This window comes from Gopherus evgoodei, chromosome 3 (assembly GCF_007399415.2).
Source record: "Gopherus evgoodei ecotype Sinaloan lineage chromosome 3, rGopEvg1_v1.p, whole genome shotgun sequence".
Taxonomy (NCBI): Eukaryota; Metazoa; Chordata; order Testudines; family Testudinidae; genus Gopherus; species Gopherus evgoodei.
Genome location: NC_044324.1, coordinates 108,224,354 through 108,243,412, shown reverse-complemented (window position 1 = coordinate 108,243,412; position 19,059 = coordinate 108,224,354). Strand labels below are relative to the sequence as shown.

Below are 19,059 nucleotides of genomic sequence, written 5' to 3'. Positions count from 1 at the left end.
TGGTTTCTAAATTAGCTCAGCAAAATTATCTGGAACTGTCACAAGGGAGATTCATTTTATTATGTCAACACATTTTTTACATATTAGGACAAAATTTGTTTAGACATCCCTCCCCACCTCTCTCCTTTCAAACTGTTTTTCATTGCATTTCTTACTGGAAGTATTTCTCTCAACAGTGTTTCATTTTTCAAGTGTTCACATTTACTTTTAGATGTAGACTACTAATTAAAATCTTAATACCTGAAATCTCTAAACTGCTGAAACATCAGATTTAATTATTATTATATTTTTTTATGTGAGCGGAGTCTCTAACATTTGTCTTCTTGTAAGTACAGTTTGTCTTGCCGTTTATGGCCTTTTAGCTATGGGATGTTTTGTTTTTTCTAGAGAACAACCCTGTTTCTATGTATATTCTGACCTTAACCAGTTTTGTTTCCAGTACATCTGGAGCTGATCAAGTGTTCTTTTACAAATGTAGAATAAAAGAACAAACAGACCCCATCTTCCAACCAAACAAACCTCATGGATTTATTCATGGATTTATTGGGTTTACTTTAACTTTAAACTTTAAATATTTTAAAAATGATTAACCTGTTCAGACTCATATAAACTGATCATGAAGTTTGCAGGATAAAATTATTTTAGAGACAAAGTCTATCCCCTGCACCCATCCCCAACCTTTCTCTAAATTCCAGTTTTAACTAGAATTCCCCCTTAACTTAGTTTATTTAGCCATTAGTGTAAAAATGGTGCTGAAGCTGCAAATATTAGATCAGAATAGCCACCTTCAGGATTTCAGGTAATGGACTGGAGAGAAAACAGCATGAAAAGCAAAGTTAATTCCATTCCCAAGCTGAAGCAGTGGATGGTTTTTATATTGTCATCTCTCATGACTATAATCCCTTCTGTATATAGTCCTCTAACTCAGTTCTTAGCATCAAGTATTGGAATTGACCTGTGCATGAGTTCAAGCTTTGGGCAATTAAGCTAGCAAGAATCCATTTGTAGCTTGACAGAAAAGTTTCTCATGTTGAATGCTCTAGTGAAGTGGTAAGGCCAATTAGATCTTTGCCACTCATGGAATCTGCGCTTAGAAATGTCTTTTTAGCTCTTGTTAATGATGCAAAGCAGAGCCTAAGGGGGGAAAATAAGGTGAGTGAAAGGAAGACTTGTTGCTGTAACCAGATTTGTGTGTGTGTGTTAGTTAATATATACTACATACATATAGAGGTTTAGAAATGATATTTTCCTAAAGGAAAAACAAAACAAACAGAAAAAACCCAGTTATTGTTCCTTAAGGGGAATCGCCCTTTAACATACCTTAACCCCACATGTTACATTCCCCACTTGTTCTCCTGTACACCAAGTTCCATACACTTCAAACATTTACTGTAACACAATGTACACACCTAATTACTCACCATCACACTATGACACCTGAAGTCTTAACTCTAAGCTTAGCAGTACATGAGTAGTAAGTATTTGCATACTGGGAAATGATGTGATGTGTATGTTATATGTGATTTTTTTTTTCCCCAGGGGGATGATACTATGATTTCAGAGATAAGGGTTCATATAAAAGTGCTAGTCTCAGATAGCTTGGTATTTCCTCTTTTAATGGTTTTATAGTAAGTTCCAATTTACAAGTCCTGCGGCGTAACAAGATATCAGACTTCTAACATGGGACACTTTTTATTAATACAAAAAATAGTTATCACTAGTCTAGGACTGCAGAATAACACAGTTAGCTTGATTTTGACTAATTGTGGCTTAGCCTAGGCAAGATCCTACACTACAACTCAGCCAGCTAAATTGAGCCACAGGGCACTACCCTGCATCTACACTAGGAAGAAGTTTAGGTTGGGCTTAGATTGTGTTATGGTTACCTTGGAGATTTCTCTGGAGTAGGGTTTAAAGGTACTAGCTAATGTGTTCTAATAAACATGTCCTAGAAATTCTAGTGTAGACAAGCCGATTCAGACTTTATCACATTCTAAATGGGCTGAGTTAAAGCCTACGGATGAGTGAGGAGGACCATCTTAAGTTGTGTTTCAGTTTGCACTGCCTTGTCCACACTATTAGTGTTGTTGTAGCCGTGTCGGTCCCATGATATTAGACAGACAAGGTGGGTGAGATAATACCTTTTATGGGACCAGCTTGTGTTGGTGAGAGAGACAACCTTTCAAGTTTACACAGAGTTCTTCAGGTCTGGGAAAAGTATTTAGAGAGTCACAGCTAAATACAAGGTGGAACAGATTGTTTAGCATAACTTGTTGACACATATTTCAAGGAACCGCCGTTCATTGGAGGTTTTAATTTTGCTGATGGGAGAGTTCTCGGGAGAATCGATAAGGTGCTTTTCAGAATTGTTTTACTGTTAGTGATAACTACATCATGAGACATCAAATGAATCCTATATCTTTTTAATAAATTCATTATTGAAAGAGGAGAAGCTGTTGGAGAAGTATTGTTGAGCCAATATGAGGTTTTGGTAAAGTATAATGGGGAGAGTGAAGAATTAACTGGAAAGGAAATACACAAATTTCAGACTCTCTTAGTGACGAGCATCACAATAATGAAAATGACAGAGAAAGATTCCCCTTCCCCGCCACATACTTTTCCACCCACTTTTTTGTAATTAAGGTATGTATCCTTGGTATCTAAATGAGATTATCTAGTGGCATTTTATCCATGATTATGGGAGATTTCCAAATAGGTATATCACGTCAGCCAAACAGGAGAGGAAAGGTCTCTAAAAAGGTATTGAATGTGTGTCCTCCTTGCCTCTGTGATGCCCCTTTGTGGCCGAGCAGGGCATGAGCTGCTCAGCTGCAGGTTTTCGCTGGTAGGTCACTGTTCTTGTGAGGTCTGAGGGAGTGGAGCTGTGACTCTCTGACTAAGGCACAGTTCAGTCCTACTCCTTCCTGGGTGCTCTGGTCCAAAATAAATCAGGAATTGAAAACTATTACCCAAAACAGGGTTATTTGATGAAACTTCAGTAAGATCCCACCCTTCTATCTGGGGCTTGTCTTCAAACAGTCCGTGCATCAGCTCATCCCTCAAGGTCTCCTCATCTGCAAGGGACCATCCAGCTGGCAAGCCACCTCAGTCTCTGAGCTGCACCCAGATTTCTCTCATGTCAGGAGAAGTGGCACTCAGTTCTCCTTCCTAGGCAGTCCTGACCTGGGCTAGATCTCCTCCTTTCAACTCCTTTCCTCATGCCTGGCCCTTGCTGCAGGTATAGTGGGGTGGGGCCACAGGTTGTCATTAATCCTTTTGTTGGTAGCATGGGGCCTATATGTTTCATTGCAGAATACTTTTTTTTCCCTTTTTTTAACCAGTGAATAACTTTCTTCAGTCTCCACTGTTTTATGCCGTTTCAGACTCTTTCTGAACCATGCTTGGAAGATACAAGAACGGAATTTGGGTTGGAAACTGCATCTGTGCCAAGAACATGTGTGTTTTGAAAACTTAGTCTTTTAAATTACAGTAAAGTAGAAACAGAGAGTATTCACACACTCCAGCCCCAGTGTATGCAGTAATGAGCTCATCGTGCATACAAATGCCTATGTATGTACACAGCTTACTTTTATTACATATGCAAAGCTGTGTTAAAAGAATATTAAGTTTACAAAGTCAAGCATTAAAAAGTCAGGATTGGCTATACTAACTTTTCCAGGGGGCACTGAATGCATGACACATCTCTTAATGAGCCACTATTCAATATTTTATTTTCTCCTCATTGTTTGATGTGTGGCCCCAGGCCTTGTTATTGAACACTATTCAAATCCTGCTCTAAAGACAGAATTATTAACTTTTTGTCATGGGCTTTTCTGACACTTACCATTGTGGCATCTGATTGCTCCCTGTCAGATGGGAGGTGGTAGTTTTCCTATTTATAGATGAGGAACTGAGACACTGAGATAAAGATCAAAAGTGTCCACTTATTTTGGATGACCAGTTTGAGACTCCTAGGATTTGAGTTTTCAGAGTACTTAGCATTGTACAACACTTCATTCCTATGTTCAAAGTAAAGCTCCCAGTGACTTCAGTTGCAGCTGTGAGTGCTTAGCCTCTGGGTCTCAAGTCAGGCATCTAGTTAATGAGGAACACAATTAGTGGCCACCTGTGAATGGTTTGGTTTAAGTGCCTTGCCTAGCATCACATGGGATTCTGTGGCAGAAGCAGGGATAGAATGCAATTCTCCAGTGCAGCATTCACCTGTCATAACTGGGGGACTGTACTTTCTTCTCTTGTGCAATTCCCTTTCTCCTTCACTACACACCTTCCAATTTCTGTAACAAATGAAGCAAAGGTCCTACATGCAGTGGACTCATTCATTACACAACTCTGATTATCAACAGATCACAGCCTATCCTGTGCACTGAATGAGACAGTTCTGTGAAAAATGTAGTATGTACTCATAATAATAAAAGATTGTGTCATAATGCATATGCACAAGGGTGCAGAATTAAGGTTGCACAGCCAACAAAATTAAGTGTTCTGGTTGCAAAGATAAGTGTTTTCTGTTTACAGAAATTATATTCTTTATCTCAGTGACAGTCCTGTTCTGTCTTTGCATGGCAGTGGACACAGTTATATAGTAGGACTTATCCATTCCTAAATGGTAGGATTCTACCAGTATTATGACCTAAAAAGAACATGAGTAAAATGATTTATATTGCACTTCATGGTCATATTATCCTAAAACTTTTCAAAGTCCTGATAAAACTGCTTGGATACAGGGAGCTCTTAAACTTGACTGTTTTTAAAGGATTGGGGCAGGGAGGGGGAGACGCACAAACTTCCTGAAATTTCTTTTTTGCATTTTGAAATTTCCAACTTTATTCATATTCAAGAAAAAGATTATTTCTCTCTTCCCTTTCCAGTGTTAAAGTCAGGCACTTATAATGTTATGAAATGAAAGCACTACAAGAACTCTGGAGTCTGTGTATTGATACAGACACAGCGGTGAAATGGGGACAGATATATGCATGGAATTAAGCAGCAGGCCAGAACGTTTATTAAACTTTAGCACACAGAAAGTCAACCATACTCTCCTATACCTGGCATTTAATTGTTTCTAGTGCAGGGGTTACAGGGCTTTTTTACCATAGAACCTATAACTCAGGGTATCATAGAACCATAGGGTTAGAAGGGACCACAGGGGAGCATCTAGTCTAACCCCTTCACAAGATGAAGGATTTGTTGTGTCTAAACCATCCAAGACAGATGGCTATCCAGCATCCTTTTGAAAACCTCCAGTGAAGGAGCTTCAATGGCCTCCCTAGGCAGTCTGTCCCATTGTCCTACTGTTCTTACAGTTAAATTAAATCTCAGGAAGAATGTCCTAAATCTGCTATACTGTAATTTGAACCCATTGCCTTTTGTCCTCCCTCTGTGGCAAGAGAGAACAAATGTTCTCCATCTCTTTTATGGCAGCCTTTCAGGTATTTGAAGATTATTATCATGTCCCCACCTCCCCCCTTAATCACCTCTTTTCCAAAATAAACATACCCAGTTCATTCAGCCTTTGCTTATACGGCTTGCATTCTATCCCTTTAATAATCTTTGTCACTTGCCTCCGGATTCTTTCCAGTTTCTCTACATCCTTTCTATGCATTGATGACCAAAACTGGACACAGTATTTCAGTGGAGGCCTAACCAGCGCTGAATAGAGTGTTACTATCACCTCCCATGACTTGCCATGTTATGCCTCCATTAATTCAACCTAAAATTGCATTTCTTTTTTTGCAACATCACATTGTTGACTCAGGTTAAGCTTGTGCTCTACCACAACTCCTAGATCCTTCTCAGCAGTGCTGCTGCCAAGCCAGTTACCCCATTCTATATTTGTGCATTTTTCTTCCCTAAATGTAGCACCTTATTTTTGTCTTTGTTGAATTTCGTTTTGTCATCTATAGCCCAGTTTTCCGTTTTATCAAGATCCTTTTGAATTTTAGCTCTATCTTCCAAAGTGTTTGCAACCTCCCTGCTGTGTGTCATTTGCCAAATGCATGCCTTTCCATAGCAAGGCAGCAGTAGACACACTAATTACACTCTGGTCAGTTTTACAGTCTGGTATTGCAAGGCTGTGGAGAAATCTCTGTGTATAGGAGCAGCCCAGAAATTCTTTGCTGCTCCTGTTGGTGAAGGGTGGAACAGGAAGTAGGAGCAGATGTGAAGTTGTGAAGAAGTGCCTTTATTACTCCCCCACATCACTTTCCCTATTTCCTAGCAGGAGTGAAGAACGAAACTGACAGTGATAATATCAAACTGCACCTACTTCTGTCAAAGCCACTGGGGAAATGCTACTTGCAACATCACAAGAAGAATTTTCTTTTATGAAATTATACTGCCGGGGGAGTTCAGGAATATGTGGGGAGTGTGATTCCAACTGGAATTTAAATTCCTGTTAATTAAGTTTGTTGTTTGTGTGTAAGGAGATGTCTGACCCACCTTAAAAAGGTACTTTCAGAGTTTAATCCTATATGTATAGTGTGAAAATAAACTTTACTCCAATGGAAACAGCCTAACATTAATTACAAGTTAAGAAACATGTTTCTGTGTTGTATCCATAAGAAGCAAATCTAGAAGAAGTCAAATATACAAATGGTAATGGAACTATAGTACATTAAGTAATAAATATTCCATTCAATCATCAAATCTTATGGAAAGTCCAGCTCAAATGAAAAAGCAACATGCCATATATCTGCACTCTCCACTGTGGGTTCTGTAGAAATGAGTGTTGTAAACCTTTTTTTTTCTTTCTTTTTGACAGGTAATATTTGAAGCCGAAGTCTCAGATGGGAGAAGTGGCTACATTGCCATTGATGACATCCAGGTTCTGAGTTACCCTTGTGGTAAGAAGTGATTGAGGGCTGCATTTCTCTCTGTCTTTTCAGGACGTGCTCAATATTGGCTCAGACTGCTGAGTTTTCATTGCTTGATCATTGATGTCCTTTTTCCTTCTGTAGAATTTCTATTACAGCTTACATGAATGGATATTGGGGTGGCACTGTAGTGATTTCACTAGATAAAAATCCTTCTGTCTAGCAGAAATAAAGCATTGCATGAAAATAAAAGTGCAACTCTTCAGTGGTTGACTTTTTAGTGATAGATGTGGACACTAAAATTGAAATTGAAATTCAAAATATATATACTGATTTGTGCTAATTTTAAATTGGGTTAGCATATTTAAGTCTAAGGCCTGGTAGGCAACTTAATAAGGGTATGAAACCCGAGTGAGAACTATATATCTTCTGGTTTCCAGTTATTGTAGGCCATTATGAATAGGGACAGATTGTATGCATTTAAATGTAGGTTTCACTCTCGCTCAGCTAATCCTGGAAAAAATTCTAGGCCAGTGACGCAATAGCTCAGGAAACATTGGACCAATGCATGTGAGAAAAAAATCATGTCTATGCAGGTCTCTCATTTGTTGCTTCTTTCCTTGTTAATTCTGTCCCATTCTACTCTACCTGCCCCTGCCCAACCACAATAGCCCTGCAATTCTCTTCAAAAGTGATACTTTGTTTTAGCGTATCCCTGGGGCTGATAGCTTAACTACTTTCTCTACAGATATACAAGTTCCTGAAGCCAATGCTCACTAAGGGCTTGGCTACACTGGAGAGTTGCAGTGCTGGTGAGGGGGCTACAGCGCTGCAACTCAGGATGCGGCCACACTTGCAAAGCACGGCCAGCGCTGCAACTCCCTGGTTGCAGCGCTGGCTGTACACCCGGTCATGCCTCGGGTGTAGTGATTCCAGCGCTGGTGATCCAGCGCTGGTCAGCAAGTGTGGACCCCACCAGCGCTTTTATTGACCTCCGGGGTATAAGGAGGTATCCCAGCATACCTTTTAAGCCTCTCTGGTAATCCTGCACACTCCACTGCCCTGGGCTCAGCTGACTCCACCTTTAAATGCCCCTGGAATTTTAAAAATCCCCTTCCTGTTTGCTCAGCCAGGTGTGGAGTGCAATCAATCAGTCAATCAATCAGCGACCATGCCTCCACGCCCCAGACGAGCCCCAGCATGGAACAGTTCCGAGCTGCAGGACCTCATCAGTGTTTGGGGTGAGGAAGCTGTGCAAGCACAGCTGCGCTCGAGCCGGAGAAATTGATACCTATGGGCAGATATCAAAGTTCTTGCTGCTAAGGGGCCATGAACAGGACGCGTTGCAGTGCAGGGTAAAAATTAAGGAGCTGCGCAGTGCTTACTGCAAAGCCCGTGAGGGAAATCGCCGCTCAGGAGCTGCCCCCACGACCTGCCGTTTTTACAAGGAGCTGGATGCCATACTTGGGTGTGACCCCACGGCCAATCCTAGGAGCACGATGGAGAGTTCAGAGCAGGGAGAAGTGGGGGAGGGTGTAGAGGAAGCCGAGAGTCAGGCTACTGGGGTGGAGGGAGAGACCCCGGAGTCCCAGGAGGCATGCAGCCAGGAGCTCTTCTCAAGCCAGGAGGAGGCTAGCCAGTCTCAGCAGCTGGAAGTTGCTGATGAAGAAGAAGCAGAGGAGTGTGCTCGGGGTAAGCAGATTTTATGTCTTGGGAGAGGACGGTTTGGGTTATGGCTGCCTGCATGCATGCCTAAACGTGGAATAGCCCATTGATTTGCTCTATCACGTCTCTGTAATCGGCCTCGGTAATCTCTTGAAAAGTTGCGGCCAGAGCGTGGGCAATGTGCTTTCTCAAGTTTATAGGGAGAGCCACCGTGGTCCTTGTCCTGGTTAGGCTAACTCGTCCGATCCACTGTGCAGCGAGGGGTGGGGGGACCATGGCTGCACACAGGCAAGCTGCATAGGGGCCAGGGCAGAATCCACATTGCTGTAGAAGACCCTCCCTCTCTTCCCAGGTAACACGCAGCAGTGATCTATCTGGCAGTAGGAAACCCTGTTGAGAATTTAGGGATACTACTCAGTGCAGGGCGTCAGGTTCGTGGCCCCCCCCCGCCAGCAGGTCGTGAGCACGGCGTTGCGTCCCCCCCCTGTCCCCCCCCCGGCAGCAGGTCGCCAGTACCCCGGTGCGTTCCGGTCACTTCTCCCCCCCCCTCCCCTCCCCCCCCACCAGCAGGTAGCCAGCACCGCGGTGCGTTCCGGTCTCCCCCCCACCCCCGCCAGCAGGTCGCTAGCACCGCGGTGCGTTCTGGTTCCCCCACCCCCCACCAGCAGGTCACCAGCACCACTGTGCATTCCGGCCCGCCCCCCCCCCCCTGCCAGCAGGTCGCCAGCACCGTGGTGCGTTCCGGTCTCTCCGCCCCCCCCCCCCGCCAGCGGGTCGCCAGCTTCATGTTCCCTACTATCCCCTGTGCAGGCCACCAGCTCCCTCCTCTACCCAGTGCAGATAAACCCCAGTGAGCCATCAGTCAGTTCCCCCTCCCAGGTGAGCCATCAGTCAGTTCCCCCTCCCAGGTGAAGTCGGGGCAGAAACACTCACCCCATTGCTCGCTATGCCTTCGCTTCCTTGGCCTCTCTGTGTTATGTTAGGTATGTGGGAATGATGCTACAAAAAGTCTAAAAACTCCTTCACTGTGTGATGATAAACAATGTAGCCTCTGTGTATTACATGTTTCTATCTATGTTTTTTTTAGTGACCTTGACTAATGCAGCCGGATCACCGGCCTCACGTCAGTTGCAGAACTTGAGAAAAAATCCGCGAAAATCAAAAGAAGAATTGATCAAAGCAGTTATGAATCACTACAACAGAGAAAGTAGGAAGACGCAGGAATGGAGAGAGAAAATGTATGAGTGGAGGCAAACACAAAGCAGGAGAAAGGAATTGGCTACCAAAAAAACCTCAAAGCACCTGATAAGCCTCCTGGCTCGCCAAACTGACTCTTTCGAGTCTCTCGTAGCCATGCAGGCAGATCTGTACCGTGGTAACCCACAACCGTCCCAAAGCTCTCTTTCTTGTTCCTCAATATTTGCACAAAATACCTTTCTCCAGCAGCCAGTTTCTTATTACCCCCAGCTGCCCCCAACACCTGTACGATCACCTACCAGCCCTGATAACTACAATCCTTACCCTGTGCATTCCACCCCCATTATTCTGCAGCATAGTAATCCTGAAGTGCAGCAGACATTGAACAGCAATCCAAACAGGACATATTCAAACCTCTGAATGTACAGTCCACCACCCTACCCCCCCTGGCCTTTTATGTATTGTACTTTGAATAAAGGATTTTATGGCTTTTACAATACTTTTTATTATTGCAGAAAGTGGTAAATACTGTACCCCAAGGTAGAAAGGAGCACAGCAAAGGCACCAAACATTACTGTTGGCTTTCAGCATCAAATTGCTCCCTTAAGGCATCCCTAATCCTTGAAGCCCTTTGCTGGGCCTCTCTAGTAGCCCTGCTCTCTGGCTGTGCAAATTCAGCCTCTAGGCGTCGAACCTCAGAGGTCCATTCCTCACTGAATCTTTCACCCTTCCCTTCACAAATATTATGGAGGGTACAGCACGCAGATATAACAGCGGAGATGCTGCTTTCCCCCAAATCTAGCTTTCCATAAAGACACCTCCAGCAGGCTTTCAAACGGCCAAAAGCACACTCCACAGTCATTCTGCACCGGCTTAGCCTGTAGTTGAACCGGTCCTTGCTCCTGTCAAGCTTCCCTGTATACGGTTTCATGAGCCAAGGCATTAAGGGGTAAGCGGGGTCTCCAAGGATCACAGTGGGCATTTCGACGTCACCTACTGTGATCTTGCGGTCTGGGAAAAAAGTCCGGGCCCTCAGCTTCCTGAACAAGGCACTGTTCCGAAAGATGCGTGCATCATGCACCTTTCCAGGCCATCCTGAGTAAATGTCAGTGAAACGCCCACGGTGATCCACAAACGCTTGCAGAACCACGGAGAAATACCCTTTGCGATTAACGTACTCTGATGCCAGGTGTGGTGGTGACAGAATAGGAATATGCGTCCCATCTATTGCCCCTCCACAGTTAGGGAAACCCATTTGTGCAAAGCCATCCACAATGTCCTGCACGTTCCCCAGAGTCACAGTTCTTCTTAGCAGGGTGCGATTAATGGCTGTGCAAACTTGCATCAGCACCATTCCAACGGTGGACTTTCCCACTCCAAACTGGTTCGCCACCGATCGGTAGCTGTCTGGAGTTGCCAGCTTCCAGATTGCAATAGCCACCCGCTTCTCCACTGGCAGGGCAGCTCTCAATCTCATGTCCCTGCGCCGCAGGGTAGGGGCGAGCTCAGCACACAGTCCCATGAAAGTGGCTTTTCTCATCCGAAAGTTCTGCAGCCACTGCTTGTCATCCCAGACTTGCAGGACGATGTGATCCCACCACTGAGTGTTGGTTTCCCGAGCCCAAAGGCGCCGTTCCACGGTGCTAAGCACGTCTGTTACTGCCACAAGCAATTGAGTGTCTTGAGCGTCAGGCGTTTCAATATCATCGTCTGACTTCTCACTGTCACTTTGCAGCTGAAGGAATAGCTCCACTGCCATGCGTGAATTGCTGGCAACATTCATCAGCAAGGACCTCAGCAGCTCAGGCTCCATTTGTAACAGAAATCTCAGAAATCGCGCTGCAGACTCACAATGCCGCCAAACTGCTCGGAATGTGTAGCAAAGCACCACGGGGCGTTGGAACAGGAAGCGGAAAGACCCGCAAACTTCCTTCCGCTTCCCACAAGCCACAGCGCCAAAATGGGACGAGGTGCTCTGTGGGATAGCTGCCCACAATGCACCACTCCCAACAGCGCTGCAAGTGCTGCAAATGTGGCCACACTGCAGCGCTGGCCCTACACAGCTGTACGAACACAGCTGTAACTACCAGCGCTGCAGAACTGTAAGTGTAGCCATACCCTAAGAGATGCAAATAATAAAGATATGATTGCAAACTCAAATTCCCTTTATCCTCTTTCCCCACCTAAAAACAACTAAGGCTAAGAGCATTACCCTACTCAGCCTAAGGAGCTATTGAGTCTCTTGCCTTTTTATATTTCAGCCAGCCAAGCTATAGGGACTTGCTTAAAAACAGATGCTTAAAAAAGAGCTCTGCTGGGTAAACAAGTGGTAAAAGAAAAAGGTAGTAAAATACAGTCTTGATAGCAGATTACCAACATGATACAGTATTCAAATAAACCCTGTCTGCTTAGTGATGGTTATTCCATTCTCTTTTCAAATTGCTTTCTTTTTTTTAAAGAAAGCATGAATGAGCCTTCTGTTTAACTGGTTATGTAGGTAAAAATGTGTTTGAGAGCTATATAATGTGTATCTGTCAATTGTGACCATCAGTTTTCTTAGGCTCAATATTTCAATCGGGTGGTTTTGCCATTGAGTCTGTGCAGATGTATAAACTGTGTCCTATCAGCCATTGAAATGTTGCCGTATTTAATGGCACGGAAAACATTTGTCTGCTGAAGACGAAAGAACTCAAAATTACATTGCATTAGCTCTTAATACAGTATTATGAACGTAACAAATTAAATCTCTCTTCTCTCCGTCCTGCCCCCAAAAATAAATAAATAAAAGATTTACTTGTGAGGGATTACAGTGTGTCAGGTGGAATACAATGGAAATTCACTGGAAGAATTTTTGTGGTGTCTTTCTCACATTTCTGTATTTATTTTCCTTTTGCTTTGATTTGTAAATTACTTTATTATAAGTCACGTACAACATACAGTAGTAGAGTCACTGGTGGAGAGGAGGAAGAAGCAAAAATGCTTTTTCTTAAATTAAAATGAAACAAAAATCACTTTCTCTCATATGAGATTAGTTTTAGCCAAACGTTGTCATAATATATATCTTTTGGGAGAAAATAATGTGTTTTTTTTATTAGTGAGCACTGTTTGTAATTTTATTTTTCCACCTCCACAGATAAATCTCCACATTTCCTGAGGCTGGGGGATGTAGAGGTCAATGCAGGGCAGAATGCTACATTTCAATGCATTGCTACCGGGAGAGATGCAGTGAATAACAAGTTATGGCTGCAGGTATGTCTAACTCATCCAAGTCTGTTTGAATAAAGAACAAACTTATTGTTGAAAATGAAATATTTTAATTCAGTGTTTTTTCTTTTTAAATCTTGAGCATGTAGAATCTTTCCTATAAATCAAATTTGTGATTAATTTGATTACAGGTCTATCGCATCTTACGCGCATTTAGCATGCACGATTTCAGCTTTACGCGGTTGGCAAAAACAAAAAAAAAAAGAGAAAAATAACAATTTAAATACTGTTTCTGTAGTGCAGGCGATTCCGCCCGCCATTCAACTCAATGTAATTTTGACTATACGCGGTTTTCATTTTACGTGCTAACCATGGAACAGAACCCCTGCGTAAGATGAGACAGATCTGTACACAGAAAAACTAATCAGATTGGAAAGATACAGGAACAAATTATTAAACACTCAATTTGTAAACACTTGGAGGATAATCAAATGATAAATAATAGCCAACATGGATTTCTCAAGAATAAATCATGCCAAACCAACCTAATTTCTTTCTTTAACAGGATTGCTTCCCTACTGGAGAGCAGGGAAGCAGTAGATAATCTTGATTTTTAGTAAAACTTTTGACGCAAAACTAACTTTTAAGCAAAATAGGGAAATGTGGTGTAGAGGAAACTACTAACTGAAAGACCATACTCATTGTAGCTATCAGTGGGTCACTGTCACGCTGGGAGAATGGATCTAGTGGGATCTCTCTGGCATTTGCTCTGGGTCCAGCACCAGTCAATATTAATGACTTGGATAATGGAGTATAAAATCTGCCGATGACCCCAAGCTGGAAGGAGTTAAAGGCACTTTGGCGACAGGATTATAATTCAAAATTAGTTTGATAGATTGGAGAATTGGTCTGAAATCAGCAAGATGAAATTCAGTAAAGACAGGTGCAAAATACTTCACTAGGAAGGAAAATATCAAATGGAACAATACAAACTGGGGAATGGCTGGCTAGGTGGTAGTACTGCTGAAAAGAACGTGAGGGTTACAGTGGATCACAAATTGAATGAGCCAACAATATGATGCAGCTGAGAAAAAAGCAATTATTCTGGTGTGAGTTAACAGGAGTATTGTATGTCAGACATAGGAGATAATTGTTCCATTCTACTTGACACTGGTGAGGCCCCAGCTGGAGTATTGTGCGTGATTCTGAGTGCCACACTTGAAAAAAGATATGGCCAAATTGGAGAGAGTCCAGAGGAGAACAACAAAAATTATAAAAAGTTTGGAAACCCTGACCTTTGAGGAAAGGTTTAAAAATGAGCATGTTTAATCTTGAGAAAAAAAGATTAATGTGGATAAGAGGGAACCTGATGATAATCTTCAACTATGTTGAGGGCTGTTATAAAGAGGATGGTGATCTGTTGTTCTCTGTGTCCACTGATGGTAAAACAAGAAGTAATCTGCTTAATCTGCAGCAAGGATTATTTAAATTAGATGCGAGGAAAGGCTTTGTAACTTTAAGGATAGTTAAGCACTGGAATAGTTTTCCAAGGGAGGTGACAGACTTCCTGTCATTGGAGGTTTTTAAGAGCAGATTGGACAAACCTGTCAGTAATGGTCTAGGTCAGAGGTCGGCAACTTTTCAGAAGTGCTGTGTCTAATCTTCATTTATTCACTCTAATTTAAGGTTTCGTGTGCCGGTGATACATTTTAACCTTTTTAGAAGGTTTCTTTCTATAAGTCTATAATATATAACTAAACTATTGTTGTACATAAAGTAAATAAGGTTTTTAAAATGTTTAAGAAGCTTCACTTAAAATTAAATTAAAATGCAGAGCCCCCCGGAGCAGTGGCCAAGACGCGGGCAGTGTGAGTGCCACTGACAATCAGCTTGCATGCTGCCTTCTGCACCTGTGTCATAGGTTGCCTACCCTAGTCTAGGTATACTTGGTCCTGCCTCAGTGCGGGGGGATAAGATAGATGGCCATTTGAGGTGCTCTCCAGCCCTATGTTTCTACTATTCTATGCTAATGACTCCAAATTTTTAAAACTTAGAATAAAAAATATAAAAAGGTGCACTAGACAAATGGTTACTATGTAAGATAACTATTAATGTATTCTCTCTACATGTAAATGTTTCTTTATCAACACTTGTAAGCAATAAGTACTTATGGTTTGAAAGAAAAAGTTTAGTATCTAGTAAAACATGTGCTTTATTTAGTACAGGCTTAACTGAGAGCTGTCATAACTATGATGGATGATCCTATGATAGAGAGAAATTACAAATTAATCCCTTGGGATGTGTGTTAAAAAGACGGAAATTGTAACCTAACACTATAAAATTGCCATGCCTTTGAATCATAGGAGAAAGATTTGTATAAATATACAATTATATGTTCTGAAGTAAACAGTGTCTAAAATCAGAATATTGTTTGCCCCTCACAAAGCTCTGAGAATGTTTTTACTCATAGCTTAGAAAAAGGCAGGTTATTAGGAAAGATCACAGGGGCATAGACAGCGTCTTCAAGAATAGTTTCTCATTACTTGATGTAGATGAAAGTTGAAGAACTAATAAAAACATACCCCATTATTTCGGCATGTATCTACAATGTGCCTAGGAACAGCAAGTTTGCAGTGTGCACAATCTTTAATTATTTTGAGAAATTGAAAATTGCTTCTTCAAGCAGAACCTTTTGATACTTAAAAAATCTGAACTTCAAAAATGCAATTTTAAAATCTAGAAACTACCAAATGTAAAGTTGTATACTTTGTAGTAAGTCGGACACTGCTAAAATGAAACATAATCAATTTTTTCGTAATCAGGGTCTGACTTATAACCCAATTCAGAAAGGGGATGACCATCTTTGGGTGTATATATAGCCATGAGATGCATCTGAAATCCAAAATAGACAGGAAATTTTTCTTTTGGGTAGAATATGAGAGAGACTGACTTTTAGATAAATAGGACACAGAAGATATTCCAAGAAAAGATAATCACAATGTGCTACAGTGTGAAAAATGAGCACAGAACTAAAAGGCATTGCATTGCATTGCATTTCACATTAATAAGTCCTTGTACTAAATAGATATCATATCACCAGGAATTATTTGTTTTACAAGTCTTTCTGCTAAGTACAAACCATTATTTAAATAGAACAAATGTAAAATGTACTCATTGAGATACAGCAGTTCAATTTCTGAGCATTGTGTGTTTTATGTGCCCAATTTGGCGAAGTTAAATTACATTAACCTGGATTATTTTATGAGAGATAAGGTTATAACAATGAGAGTCTAAAGAAACAATGTAAAACACCACTTTCAACACAGATAATTGCTCAACAAAGCCTGACACTGGGAGCCAACTGGAATTTTTCCATACCACTCTGTCCTCCAAGTAAGATAACTTTGACTGATTATCCCTTATAACTTTTCTTTTTCTCTGCAAGAAAGCCAGTTAGCAGCCAAAACTGCTTGGAAAACATTCGTTTTCTCTCTTCACTCAGTTAATAGATTTTACTGGATAGATCACAGAAGTGGATTCTTTCTTATCTTGTAAAATGCTAAGAATATCCTTTCATTTGTTAGCTGAGATCTTGGGACTAGAAGATCTTTCAAATAACTTTCTTTGCTAATGTTTATAAAGTGCTTTGCTACCTTGCTATAAAAATAGCTGTTTGATAGTAGTCACCTGAATTCTTCAAATGCAGATCTCTACTCGTATTTTACTTCTCTCTCTCTCTCTCTCTCTCTCTCTCTCTCTCTCGCCCTTTAAACTCTACTAGTTCTGTCACCATTTCCTCTTTGCCCTGTATGTTCCTTTCTCATCATTCAAGTCTTTGCTGTGTTTTCCCAGCACAGCCATGCTAATAATTAATTTTACCTGTCAGAATGCTTTCTTCAGTGTTTGGAGAGCATTGCTGGTTATCAATCCTGCTGTGCGCAGTTTTGAGCAAACATCAAATTGATCCGTTTTCCTTGAAACTGATGTAAAGGTGGGTTATGGACCACATGGGGTATACAAGTATCTGACTTGGAAAAGGCACACGTCTACCCTTAGTTCAAACTACCAAATTCACTTTCTAAAGTTTCAGCATGAAGAAGAAAATTGAACCAACCAACAGATCAAATAAAATGCCTAAATAATTGTTTTTGAGGGCCTGGAGCAGCAGCGTTCCAGGAATGCATCTTCTCTCATAGCAGCAAGTGAAGAGAGATGGTTTATTAACATGCTATGTTAATAAATAAATAAAAGAACCTTTTTTGTCATCATAGTTGAATGTGAAAAGATCTTCCCTTTTTAAAACTTCGAATAAGGCATTCTACATGAGATGTAATTATATGAAATAACATTTGGGGAGACTGGGGCTGTTCATGCCAGAATTGCTCTCTGACACAATATCCTGTTTGGTTACATTGAAGCTATAGAGTGGTAGTTTTGCAGACATGGGGTTATTTAAAGAAAATAATGGCTGTCTCTGTCTCTTCCAGTTCTTTGAGTATTTCTAAGTGAAAGATTAAAATAAAGAACTTTAAAAAGAAACTACAGAATCCATTCTGCCCTTTCACTCTTTCCCATCTCCTTCAGTAAAATTAGGCAAATCATTTGTATCTATTTATTTTGTGGGATGGAGCTAGTGGTACTATCAGCAACAGTAGCACAAACAGCAATGATGTATTTTAGAAAGGCTTATTTTTCTAACTTCAGAAATCAGAGGTGTTAGAAATTGTGCATTATGTTTATGCCACTGTATGATATTTTTTCTTGCATGTGTATGTATGTGTGTATATATATATTTATAATTTTAAGCGTGTACACATTTGTATGAATATAAAAACATGAGTATAGATAGTGTGTTCCAATACACCAAATCTCTCATTATATGCATATTTATAATGCAGTAAGATCCAAAGGCTTTTCACAGACTCAGATTTTTGTGAGCATTACAGAAAGATGAATAAAGACTGATTTTGGCCCTTTATTGGATTTCATGTTTTTTTTTAATTTTTTTTTAAATCAGATAGCATTTGTTTTTTCTTTTTTTCAATTTCACAGTCGCATTGGACTGAGGTTGGGAGAAACAGGTTTTTGGCATTGAAAGATAAGTAATGCTGAGAACAAAAGTGCTTTGAAAGGTGCAGCTGCATTGATATAAAGCAGTAGATATCTGATTAGATCGGTGGTGCCCAAACTTTTCCTGTCGCACCCTCTCCCCCCCATACCAGTAATGGAATTTGTCTCCTCCTCCCACTACTGCATAGTTGGCCTCATAGTTTGGGGACCACTGGACTAGATAAAGAGCCTTAACTGGTTCAGTAACACATTATGAGAACATTGAATGTTAAATATGGGGATGAGAGAGAGAGAAACAGCTTTCAAAATTGCACCTCTTCTGCAACAAGTGTGCAGCACACAATTATTACGGTACCATGGCTATTCTTTTTATTTACAGAAATAAATACTTTAACTGGTGCGTAATTATTAACAAATATAGGAGAAGATCAAAGGTTTGTACATTTTTGTTTTAGTTGAGCATTCCAAAATATGGATGCTTGTATAAAGCTTTCTCACATATGTCTGAATTCTTGAGATGTCTCTTCTCTGTCTACCTTTTCCCATCTCCCTTAAGATACTGTTGCAGGTAAAAACAAGACATTCTGTCCCTCCCCTGCTCCCACCTACCTCCAAAGTTCCCACTGCGGGGCCTCACAGGTTTGCTAGACCCTTATTTGGATTCAGTGGTAGCTGGGGCCACTGTAGCCATTAGAGTTTCTGGGCTCAGAGATGTGATTATTCAAAACTGAGATTTCAATTTAATACCCCAGCCTGGAGACAGAAATATTAAGAGAACTAGCACTAATGTTCAGGTTGGTTCTTACTGTCTTCCTGAGCTTATTTCCAACTATGGTTATGTACTGTATAGGCTCTCTCCTAGTGTAATGTCAATAATCATGGACATAGGGTTGCCAACCCTTCGGAATTATCTGGGAGTCTCCAGGAATTAAAGATTATGGGATGAAACCTCCAGGAAGACAACTAACCAAAATTGGTAACCCTATCTATCCACATTAAGATGTCTGTCTTCTTGTGAAAGTTAAGACCAGCACATGTTGAAATTCCTTTGTTGAAGGAGTCCAGAGGTGTACACATCTGTGTTTAATTT

General features: G+C 41.2%; 1 protein-coding gene across 16 annotated transcripts in view; it reads left to right on the top strand.

Annotated features, from left to right (window-relative positions):
- PTPRK (protein tyrosine phosphatase receptor type K) overlaps positions 1–19,059 on the top strand; it is a 626,320-nt gene that overhangs the window by 295,228 nt on the left and 312,033 nt on the right. For all 16 annotated transcript variants that reach the window (XM_030556279.1, XM_030556280.1, XM_030556281.1 and 13 more), the window contains exons 4-5: positions 6,782–6,863; positions 12,829–12,944. In XM_030556279.1, coding sequence (XP_030412139.1) covers positions 6,782–6,863; positions 12,829–12,944 — 198 coding nt within the window. The remainder of the gene's footprint in view (positions 1–6,781; positions 6,864–12,828; positions 12,945–19,059) is intronic.